Consider the following 11,694-nt stretch of genomic DNA (forward strand, 5'->3'; position numbering starts at 1 on the left):
GGATGATGCCGACGCCCCGGTCTAGGGACCACATTTGAGGACCTCCGATCTGAACAGACAGAGGCAGAGAGGGCCCTCGCTGTTAGGGTGACTTGGAAATACCAAGGGATTCGGGCAGAGGGCGTGGGCGGATGGTATCCGAGATGCACCCACGGTGTCATTTGTATTATCCGCCGAGGCGAGTGGTATCTCTTCTGGGCTCTTATCTTAGGGGAAATGTTTGTTTGGAAGAGCGCTTCTGAGAAAAAGGCAGCCAAAAATGCCTCCTTTCTGTAGTATCTCCAAAACATTTTGTCTTGAAACCACCAAAGGCTGATCACCATGGGGCATCCTGGGAATAGGGAAGTCTCTGGAATTCTCCACTGAACTAGTCGTGAGGAAGAGGAGCTGGGAGGGGAGGTGGGTGTGAGAGGTCAGGGCTGCTGGGCCCGCACCTTCCCCCCATAACCGCTCTGCTGTGCAGGGTCAGTTGAGGATGTGCCCCGTGCTGGGCTGGGGAGACCCAGAACCACGGAAACCCGGTGCCGGTTCTCGTGGACCTGAGTCAGCATCTCCAGGGAGAGGCGGGGAGGCAGACCAGCAACTGACTGGGAGCGTCAGCAGGACGGGCGTCTTCAGAGGGCTGTGGGCTCTCTTGCCCTCCCCACATTGGTCCTCGAAGACGTTGGAGCAGAACTGACTTCTGTGTTAAGTCGTGGCCGGTTTACTTGAGGAGGGAAGGTGCTTTCCGAGAAGAGGGAGGAGCACCTACAGAGGTTTGTAGGTATGAACATCTGCACTGAATGGGATCCGTTCCTTCCCCCTGCCCCCGAGGTCCCCCCCCCCCCCACTCAGCCAGGACATCACACGCCCAGCACCCGCATTCCCATCACCGTCGCCCTGGCCGGGTGTTCCGGTGTCTCAGCCCTTTCCGGGGGCTCAGTAGACAGTGGTCAGGACTAGGGAGGAAGCAGCCAGGGCCGGCGTGGGATGGGGTCCTGAAGCCTCCTTCAAGGTCTGGGAGGAACTGGTGATGGGGAGGAAAGATACAAGATGAGAAACTGGGAAGCCGTGCTCATCTCAGACAGCTGATGGAGGAGAGCGGTGGAAACGTCCAGAAGTACCCTCTCCTGCTTCTTAGAACCTGGGTCCTTCTGTGGGTTTTGTGGTGGCCACCGGCCAGTCACGACCCCCCGAGGGCTGGAGCACTGAGGAGATGGCGCTGCCTTCCCGCCACCAGGGAAGACGGAAAGCATACCATAAGTGATGGTCAGTGTGAGGACAGCCCGCGGGGTTCTGGTGCCCGCCCCCACGACGTCGTTGTTGCTGTTGTTGTTGGCTTGTTGTCATCACTCGTGGGAAAGAATTTCTCACCGTTGCAGCTGCCCCAGCGGTGTAGGTCCAGGCCTGTGCTTGATGCTTGATCTGACCTCTTGGAATCCGCCCACTGCCCCCCCCACCGCCTCCGCGGGGGTCTGGGGGTGGGAGCGAGTGAGCCAGCGAGGCAGGATGAGGGGGCGGGGGCAGGGGTGTAGACGAGTAAACAGATTAACATGTGGAAATTGTAAAAGCTAAACAAATATTAGGCTTCCTCAGTGTTTGCTGTTTCTTAGCTGCACAAAGACCTGTAAGCAGCTAGCTTTTCTCTCTCAGTCCGCGGCCCAAACAGCCTTCAGTGGGATTTCCGTTTCAGAAAGTGCCAGGTTCTAAGCCGCCAGCCCAGCCCAGGCCCAGCCCCTGAGCGCGTCAGGAACGGTGGTCATCACGTGGGATTTCCCGTGTCCGCCCCCTCTGAGACCCAGGGGGAGGCCTTCCCTCCTGCCTGCCTGATTACTTGGCTTATTTATTTATTTGGGGGTGGGTGGGGGGAAGCATAGTGCTGTTAGCAGAAAATATTAAAAACGCTCACCAACTGAAAGCAAGAAGGCCGAGCGAGAGGGCTGTCCAGGTGGCGGGCTGGCTGAGGGGTGGAAGCACTTGCTCTGACTCTGCAGGCGGGGACAGCAGTGAGAGCTGTGACCTGCGGGCCCTGGTGCGGGGGCCGGGGGGGGGGGCAGTGCAGATAAGTGCCCTCCAGCTGCAGCCGGGCCTGGAGCCACACGCATTAGGCCTCTCCACAGTGTTTACCTCAGAGACTGTCTCGTTCGTCTCCGGCTTCAGGTTAAAGCCCCCACCCCCCCACCTCCTGGCCAAAGCTCCTCTCTTCCCATCGCCCCCACTCCTTACAAAGGCTCAGACTCTGTTCTGTCACTTTCCTAAATTTGAATAAACCCCAGGTCTTGGGAGTTGATGGAATGGGTCTGGTGACTGTCTTGTAGGGTTGATTTCTAAATTGCCTTTGGTTTGTAATTCAAATGTTGCTGTGTGGTAACCATTAATTATGTCAGCCAACATCCAGTGACAGACGAGGACTCAGAAACGCGCCCTTATCAGGAAGTGACATTTGGCAGATGGATGGTTTTAGTAACAAAAAGAGAATGAGTTTTTTTAGTCTCAGCTGGTAAACTACAAAATGTTAAATACTGTTCCACTTTATTTACCTCCTTTATTCCAGGACAAGAAGATAGGAAAGAATAGACAGAATTTACTCCCTCATTCATTCCACAAATATTTACTGAGGGCTTACTAAGCACCAGGCACTGCCCAGCCCAAGCACTCTTGAAGATTTCCTTTAAAATACTGCCTCAGTTTGAAATCCAACTCGAAGATGAGTGAGTTCCTTCTGTGGGAGCTTTTTTCCATAACCAGCCTTAGAGCTTCAGATTGATGAAGATAAATGACATTTTTAAAGACAGAGTCAACAAGGACCATTACGGGGATATTAGCAAACCGAACAACATTTAGAGTCCTATTCTCTTTGAAGAGGGGAAAACAAATGTCTGAGAAAGAACGTATGAGAAATACTCAGCGAGATGGAGGTTGGCAGGATGATCAGAGCCCCTCTGGTACCAAGCGCCCATCTTAACAGTCTCTGGGTCGCCGTGGTTGATCAGGACCACAGGTGTTGCAGGAGAAGAGGGTGAGTGAGGACGGTCATGTCTCAGGTCCCCGCCAAGTGAGGGTCCTTGGCTTCGAGCAGGAGAGAATTCAAGAGCGAGGCATAGTAGAGTGAAAGCAAGTTTATTTAGAGAGATGCACATTCCACAGACAGAATGTGGTCCATCTCAGAAGGGGGAGTGGCCCCAGGGTGCGGGGTGGTTAGTTTTTATGGGCTGGGTGATTTCATGCACTACTGAGTGGGAGGATGATTCCAGCTATTTTGGGGAAGGGGCTGGGATTCCCAAGAATTGGGCCCCACCCAGTCTTTGGCCTTTTACGTCAGCCCAGGAACTGTCCTCGTGCCTGGGGGGTGTCATTTAGTGGCTGACGCAGTGAGCTTATAATGAGGCCCAAGTCTACAGGGAGTTGAATCTTCCGCCATCTTGGGCCTAGTTGGCTCTAACCAGTTTATGTCGTATCAACGGCTGTGTCATTCTTTTAAGAGTTGTGCCCTGGCCCCCTCCCCTCCTGTATCTCAAGGAGCTGGGCCTGCGCCCTCTGAAGGGAACGGCAGATAGTGGCTTGGTCAGCAGCCCTGGTAGACACGGCCCAGCCTAGAGCGCACATCTAGCAGTTCTGCTCAGTGACCAAGTTAATGTTGGAGGGATAGAGGCAGACCTTCAAACTTGAGCTGAGGAGGAGGGGGCACCCAAGTTCCCCAGGGAGCCCGCAGACGCTCGGCTCCCAGGGAGATGCGACAGGAGCGGGGGCACCGTTCCCAGAGCCGGTCTGTGTGCTTCCTCTCTCCCGCCTTTCCCCCAGATGAAACGTGGCCAGCGGACGTGCACGGGGAGGTGGGGAGGCAGCGTGCCCTGCGCCGGGCCTCTGCAATCTTCCCCGTCACTCCCAGGGAGCTCTTCCAGGGCAGGCGGCTGGTGCCGACTGTGTCCTGCTTTCAGAGGACTTCTTCTCGTCCTCCCTTTTGTCGCCGCGCGGCTGATGAACTGGCCCACGGCCCCTTCCCTTTCTCTGCACTGCTGTAGAGTCCGTTGCACTGTGGAGGCTGATCTGTTTCACAAGCTCCTTTGTGTTCACCCTCTAAAGAGAGGCTTTGAAACCTGTGACCATGAAGTTTGGGGGCTGGCTTGGCTCCCCCAGCCAGCGCCCGGTTTACATAACCACAGAACCCTGAAGGCTCAGACAGAACCAGGCATGGAGCAGACAGGCTGCCGGGGCCAGGTTGAGAGGGAGGGAGCCCACTGTCCCAGGGAGGGAAGGCCGGCCAAGCCCAGCACCCCGGCTCACGGGAGCTGCGTGTCCGCCTCTTTTTCAGGGCCCTGCGTGGACAGTGAATGGCAGTGAATGGTTTGGGTCGGAGTGGGAAGGGTTGAATGTATGCCCACCAGGCAGCGGAGGAAGCAAGCCGAAACCACGGAACCCCATTCTAAAGGGGTGTCTTTGGGAAGAGGACACACCAAGAATCAGAGCTCCAGCGTGGAGATTTTTGTCGCCACTCTGTGGGGAGACCCTTTGGCTGGGATTGCCTTGGCTTTGTTTGCCAACGAAATGATGGTGGTACGCCACGGCAGAGCGTTTCTGGACCTGAGCAGAGGGGACCGTGAGTAAGAGTCTCCCTGCCGTCGGCACTGCGCAGAAATGAGCGCTAGGGGTTTTGCGAGTGTTCTGAGTCCCTGGGAAGACACCCAATACACCCCCCATCGGAGCAGGGGCCACGAGGCGAGGGTGCCCTTGGCTGCTCACACGCACACAGCACCGGAGATGTGCCGTGTGCTCCGTGTGTGGAGGGAAGTGCACAGGCCATGGGCCCCTGCGTGCTCCCGGAGCTGCCTCTGAGCCGGGATCGTGGCATTATCACCTCAGGAAGGTGCTCGCTCCGGGGAGTCATACGCACACACATGCCACCTGTTGCACAGATTTCCATATTTTATATATTCATACATCAACAAATACTTGATTAAAAGAAAGGAAGCAGATGTTTCTTCTGGATATGATTAAACCAGTCATATGTGAAGATTCTGCAGAGTTAGGAAGAAAAATGAGAAAATACATTTAAAAGGAGCAGATAACACGTAGTTTGTGTGAATAGATTGAAGCTCAGAGACCATCTTCAGATTTCAGTTTCCATATCGCTTCCTCCAGGAAGCCTTCCCTGACCTCTCCAAGGCCAGCTGCAGTCTTGCCCCCCACAAGCCCTGCACCGGAGGTAGCCTTCCTGGGCTACAGTCCCCTTTGTGTTGTCCCCATCCCTGGCCTGACTCCAGCAGAGGGCCTGGAGAACAGAGGCTGCCTGTCATAGGGCAGGCACACGGTAAATAAGTGTTGTCACAGGACACAGGCCCAATAAAAACAGGCTGCCTTGTGGGGGTGAGACTAGGGTGAGGCCTTTGAATCAGGAGGAAACTGAGCGCTTTATGTTTCCCCCACAAGGAAGGCGGGTTCCCCCGCAGCCCCCACACTAATTCCAGTCTTCCTGTTCTAGCTCACCTTGTCTTGATGAAGCCGGGCATTTGTTTCACATCTTTCATACGAGCAGAAGCAGTCGCAGCCCGTCCAGGAGGACTGTGGGGGTAGTGGTTGTCTGATTACAACCCATTAAGGCTAAGTTGCGCCTTCTAAAGCTCTTTCATTGTGACGGGAGCCAAGCCCCTTCCTTCTTTCCTCTCACAGAGAGCGGCGTGCTGCTGTTAAGCAAATGATTTTTTAAATTGTGTTATCTTAAGCAGAAACATAACTGAAAATATGTATTTAGCAAAACTGAATACTCCGGTTGGCACACCCAAAAAGAGGGCTTTTGAGAAAGACAAGCAAGGTTCTGCAGTGGAGCCTGCTGTGTTAACTGTTTCAGGCCTGGTTTCCCGGCTGAACTGGCTGTTTCTCAGCCGTTTCAATAGCAAAGCAGCTCCTGAGCCCTGACTTACTGTCCCCACCCCACCCCCCACTTCTGCGTTATCCCTGACGCCCGTTCCTGTTGGCTTCCCTGTGCCGGGGCTGTCATCGCTGCAGGGCGTCCTCCGCTCCAGCCCCCTGGACGTGAGGCACGGGGCTGCTTCCTGCACCCCCGCTCGAAGCCTCCAAGCGACCACTGCTCTGAGAACCAGGCGCAAGGCCTGCTCAGTGCTGGTCCCTGTAACGTCCAGAGGTGGCTCTAGTTTTCCATCAGAAAATGAAGGAGACGTCGCCTTCTGTCACCCTGTTCCCCACTGCAGGCATACCTGGGTGGTCCAACCTTCCTTCTGTCTCTGCTGACTCCCCGAGGGGGCTCGCTGTCAAGAAAAATATCGTCTGTTTGTTCATAACTGAGCAAACCTTTTTTTTTAAGGTGCCAGGACTCTTAATTTCTCCTTCTAACAAGCCCTCCTCCACTGCACTCTGTTGGCATTCAGACTCCACCCGACAGTCCTTCGTTACCAATTTCAGTCTCTGTGTGGCAACAACTTTCTAAAAGAAGGTGTTGGTACCCCGGCCGACCTTTCCCACCTGAGAGACGCGAGCAGCACGCCTGCAGGGAGGTGCTGGGGGCACCAGCGAGCCTCCCGTAGCTCCTCTCCATGGTGCTCGCCATGGGGGCCCAGAGGCCGTAACTGGGATGCCTGATAGAACCTTGGTGTCTCCACCGTGAGCAGACTCACCGGTGCGTGTCCCCAGTGTTCCTCGCCCCGGGAAGAGGCCTCGGTGTCTGCCGCGCTTCATGCCCCCTGACCACCTGCCCCCTCCGTGGTCCCTGCTGCGTGTTACCCAGCCTCCCTGGTGACCGCTGCACTGGGGAGGATGCTCTTCCTCATCCGGGTGAGCAGATGCCCACGCCACCCGGCCCCGACCTTGCCAGCCTGGCCTCCTCCCTCTCCCTGCCTGGCCACAGCCTCCACGCTGCCCCAGGAGCACACACCAGGACTCTGCGGGACCACAGAGCTGGGTCCTGGCTACACGCCACCTGCGGGGAGGCCCTCCCCGGGCGGTCAACCCCAAGTCGCCCATCGGGCCCCGATTTTGAGTCTCTGAGTAGCGCCCGGCACTGTCGCTTGCATTCCGCCCGCCCCTCCCGCTGGGCTCCAAGCAGGGCCCTGTGTTGCTGGCTGCTGCCTCTCCAGAATCCAGAGTGGGACCTGGGACCCGGAGTCCAGTCATCTGTTTGCCAACAAATTCAACAAATAGTAGCTGCCACTTTATTATTAAAATTGGAGTGTTTGCATGAAATAAGACAGATACATACATATGTGAGTTATAGAGAAGGTTAAAATGGATTGGGGGGACTGAAATAGGGACCCTAAGATCTAGTCTTTGTCATTTTCTTCCTGTATCAGAAGGCAGATGAGGATGGTTGACTTGGAACCCACGGGGAGCTGTGTGTGGACCTGAGGGAGGCCCTGCCCCCTTAAGCCCCCTCCTCCGCACAGTTCAGTGGGCCGGCCGCAGCTGCCTGCTCAGCTGAACTCAGAAATGGGTGCCTTCCTGCCCAGAGAGCATGAGTAAAAGTCACCGTCTTTCCTCCTGAGGACTTGCTAGGCCCACACGGTTAGGCATACAGGTCGGGGATTAAGAGCCGGGCTCCGTCCTGATCCCCGCTGGCGAGTGCAGACCAGGACTCGGAGCGGAGCCACAGACTCCCTTTCCGCCTGATTCTGAATGATGTGACTGCTTTCCCTCCTGGTGAGAGTGCTGTGTTGGCAGTAGCCCCTTCTCTCCCCCTCTTTTTCTGAATATCCCCGCAGACATGGGGCTTAAAGGATCCTCATCACCTGAAATAGGACTGTGGTGCACGTGCTCCAGCTCTCTGCAGGACGGTGCTCCCCAGGGGAGGTTACAGGGGTCCCAAGCTCCCAATTCTCAGCCCAGGGCCCCCAGAGGCAGGTGGGGTCAGAGAAAGAGGGAACCAAGTGAGACGGCGTCTGGGACCCTCCGGAGGAGGAAGGAAGCAGGCAGAGCAGGCAGGAGCCTGATGGTCCACACGTCGGTGCCGGGGAACAGGGATCCTGGGAATCGCTTTGTAGAGCAGCTCTTGTGCAGTGGGCTCCCAGTGCTGGGCTGGAGGACCCTTTGCCACGTGGTATTCGGGGCTCCTCTCTGGAGATACAAAGAAACATGAACAAACCCTTACAGAGTTCACGTGCCAGCGGGAAATAAACAAGTAATGATGGGACGTGTGGTTCACTCCGTGGTGGACGCAGGTGCGAGTAGCCCCTGAAACGCATCCTAGCCCAGACCCTCTTCACAGCTTGCTGTGTGGACGTCCCCACAGCATGTCAGACTGAGCACACCAGTCACACTCAGGAGCTGTCCCGCCCCATTTCCCTGCGAGTCCTCTCAGACACAGCGTCTCCACACACCCCGCAGCCCAGGGGTCGCTCCTGCTCTTTATTCACTCTGCACTCACGTCCTGTCACTTCTGCCCTCTAAATCCTTCTCAGGACATCTTTCCGTCTCCACTGTCACCACCCTGATCCTCACTCCAGTTCATCTGTCATCTCATCTCCTCAGTGTTCCTTCCAGACCTGCCTGGGGCCCCTCCAGTGTGTTCCTTCACAGATCAGGTCAGGTGACACCAATGCCCCTTTCCTCGCCCCCACCCCATACGCACACATGCAAGCACACACGCAGACTCTCACACGCACACACATACACACACACGCATGCACACTCACACTCACATATTAAGATCCCCCTGTGGCTTTCTGTTCCCTTTAGGATAGAACAGTCCTTAGCCTACCCTTTTAATTTTGATTTTTTTTTAAATTATCATACAGTAAAACCGACCTTTTTCTTTTGACGTTCAGCTCTGTGAATCCTAACACACGCACTGACCTTCCTGTAATGCCTTGACTGCCGTGCCTTCCTGGCCCGGGGCCTGGGATACCGTGCTGGCCGGGTCCTCCCTCCCCTAGAGCTCAGCACAGACGTCCCCCCACCCCAGGTGCCCTGGACCCCCCTTGCCTGCCCTCCTCCCCCACAGCATCTGAGTGGTGAGGGAGTGTGGCTGTGTGGCTGATGTTGGTGACTGCGTGAACTCGGAGCTGCGGGCCCACATGGATTTGTGCTCACGTTGTATCCCCAGTGCCTCGTAGCAGGTGCTCGGTGAACATGTTTTGTGTAAGTCGATGAGGAATTAACCGTCTGCTCAGGAGTAGCTAGAGACCTGCTCAGTGCAGCGCGGGAGCCGAGGTTAGTATCAGACAGTCTCTTACTGAGTTCCGCCCTCACCCCTTGTTGGAGAATTTAGCATCATCTGACTTGTTTGTTTAATGAGTATAAAACCTAGGTAGAATCCTGCAGTCGGATTAAGTGAGGTAACTGGCAGCCTTCACCCCACCGTGTTGTGGGGGAGACCCAGTCCCGCAGAAAGGAGCTAAGGACGCTCAGGTGTTCGCCTGTCCTGAGAAACTGCAGGGCCACAGGCTCTGGGCCCGAGGCCTACACATTCAAGGCACGCAGTTGAGTCCTCCGCCCTCCCCAGGCCACGTGCCCCCTGGTGCGCCCCCGCAACCCCCATCCCCGGTGACGGTGACGTGCGCGCACCCGACGAGCCCGGCCAGCGGGCGGCCCTGGAGTGATGCGGTTCTGTCGGACAGGGAGCTGCCACCTGCCCACTTGCTGGGAGTGTCCTTGCACCTCGCAGCCCCGGCCCCTCCCTCACAAGCCTGGCTTTGGGGTCTGTTTCCGTGGTGTGGGGGCGGGGGGGGGGCGCGACAGGAGCTGCAGGTGCTCAGCGGTGCAGGAAGCGCTGCCCAGGTGCCCAGGTGAGGGCGTGGGCTCCTGGAGAGGAGAGCGTTCAGCTCCCGCACCGCCGTCCCCACCTCTGAGCAGGGAGGGGAGCACAGATGGGCGAGGACCTGAGGACCCAAAGGAGGCCCAGTGCGGTCGTGGGTGGGGAGCACCGGCCCGGCAGCCGGTGAGCGGAAACGACGCCTGTATAAATGGCTGATGGCTGCGTGTCTTGCTCCCTCTTTTCTACTAAACCTCCGTGCAGGAGCGTTCCTTCTGGGAGGCATCCTCTACTGCTGGCAGTTCCCTCATTTCAACGCCCTGAGCTGGGGCCTCCGCGAAGACTACTCCCGGGGAGGCTACTGCATGATGTCGGTCACGCACCCGGGGCTGTGCCGGCGCGTCGCCCTGCGCCACTGCCTGGCCTTGGTGGCGCTGTCGGCCGCGGCCCCCGCCCTGGATGTCACCACGTGGACCTTCCCCGTCATCACCTTGCCCATCAACCTGTATATCTCCTACCTCGGCTTCCGGTTCTACCGCGACGCGGACCGGAAGAGCTCCAGGAAGCTGTTCTTCTGCAGCCTCTGGCACCTGCCCCTGCTCCTGCTGCTGATGCTCAGCTGCAAGCGGCCGCTGGCCGGGAGCAGCGGCGCGGGGGAGCCTCCGAGCTGACGTCACGCTGGCACGTGGGGAAGAGCAAAACGCATACAGGGAGACGCACAGTTGTTGGGGTTTGGTTTTTTCCCTTTGCTCTTAGGCAAGAATATTTTGGTAATTCCAAAGCACAGGGAGAGAAATCGCTGGGTTTAGGACAAGATTGTGAAATAATCTGGTGTTCAGTGATCACTCGGGAAGTTTTTTAGTGGTGATGTCCAAAATGCTCCCCAAATAAGAACTGGGTTGGCTCAGGAGATTGACACAAGGAGAGAATGCTTTTTCTCTTTGAGGGTCTTTATATAGCCCTTCCTCCAATCCCACCCCCATTGTTTTCTCCCTCACACGTATGTGCAGCTGCGCCTTCCTTCTCTGGCACCTCCACACACTCCCCACCTGCCTGCTGGCCTGCCAGGGCGGCCAAACAAGGTGCACACTCGTCCGCGGATATCTGTGGTTTGTGGCCTCGGGTCCCTCATGGGCCATGTCAGAGGAAGTGCAAGCTGCCAGCCGCAGCTGCCCTTCCCTGTGGTTGAGCCAGGACCCCTGATCTAGCTTCCTCTACCCCACGCACAATCTTGACCTCACGTCCCCTCAAACCATAACTGAATACCAAAGATGTGCTGCTGCACGACCTTTGGAGGATGCCCAGGGAATGCCCAAACGGTTGCCCAGGGAATCTCAGACCAGGCTGCTAGCCCGTGCCCCAAGCCCAGTCATATCAGCATTTCAGAAACCCCAAGGAATCAGCAGCATCTCTAAAGTTCACTTTAAAATATAAGAGGTGCCAGAGCTTTTCCTTCCGGAAAGGTCTGCTCTGGATGTAAAACCAGGAATCCCTCCTGCCCGGATCCATCTCTGTTCCCCTTCAGTCAGCACCACGGCCAGCAGGGCCTCCTTGCTGCACCGTCTGGAGGCCAGAGAAGAAGGGAAATCGGAAAAGGGTGAGCTGGGCCAGCCAGCCCACATGGCGCACATTCTTGTCCCTTTCCTGAGAAACACCGTTTCCGTCCTGCTGTCTTCTGACTTCAGAGCTCATCCTGCACCTGTCCAGCAGCTTTGAGAGTCAGAAGCAGGAGCTGGACTCCCAGCGGGGTGCTTTGGGTCCTGGGAGGTGTGCGGGTCCCCGCAGCAAGGTGTGGCCTCCGTCACCAGCAGGTCCCTCAGCCTTCACGTCTGCCCGCTTGTCCACCATCCAGTCCCATCTGTCTGAAGATCTTGAAGCTTAACAGGGTGTTTTAATTACTCAGGCCCCAGGGCCATTGCTGCCCTGGAGGAGTTCATTTGGGGAGTTTGAACAGCATTTGAACAGTCACTGCAATGTGCCCGTCCTCTCAGAACTTTCTAAAGCGATCGCAGTTAGCA

The 11,694-nt window shown here is 56.7% G+C and overlaps 1 protein-coding gene across 1 annotated transcript in view; it reads left to right on the forward strand.

The window, feature by feature from the left end:
* Nucleotides 1-10,494, forward strand: part of LOC102512561 (protoheme IX farnesyltransferase, mitochondrial) — a 94,607-nt gene extending 84,113 nt beyond the window's left edge. The window contains 1 exon segment of the mRNA XM_014550880.2: nt 9,941-10,494. Within this exon segment, the coding sequence (XP_014406366.2) occupies nt 9,941-10,347 (407 nt within the window). The 3' untranslated portion in view covers nt 10,348-10,494.
* Nucleotides 10,495-11,694: the final 1,200 nt, after the last annotated feature.

This window comes from Camelus ferus, chromosome 16 (assembly GCF_009834535.1).
Source record: "Camelus ferus isolate YT-003-E chromosome 16, BCGSAC_Cfer_1.0, whole genome shotgun sequence".
NCBI classification, from domain to species: Eukaryota; Metazoa; Chordata; class Mammalia; order Artiodactyla; family Camelidae; genus Camelus; species Camelus ferus.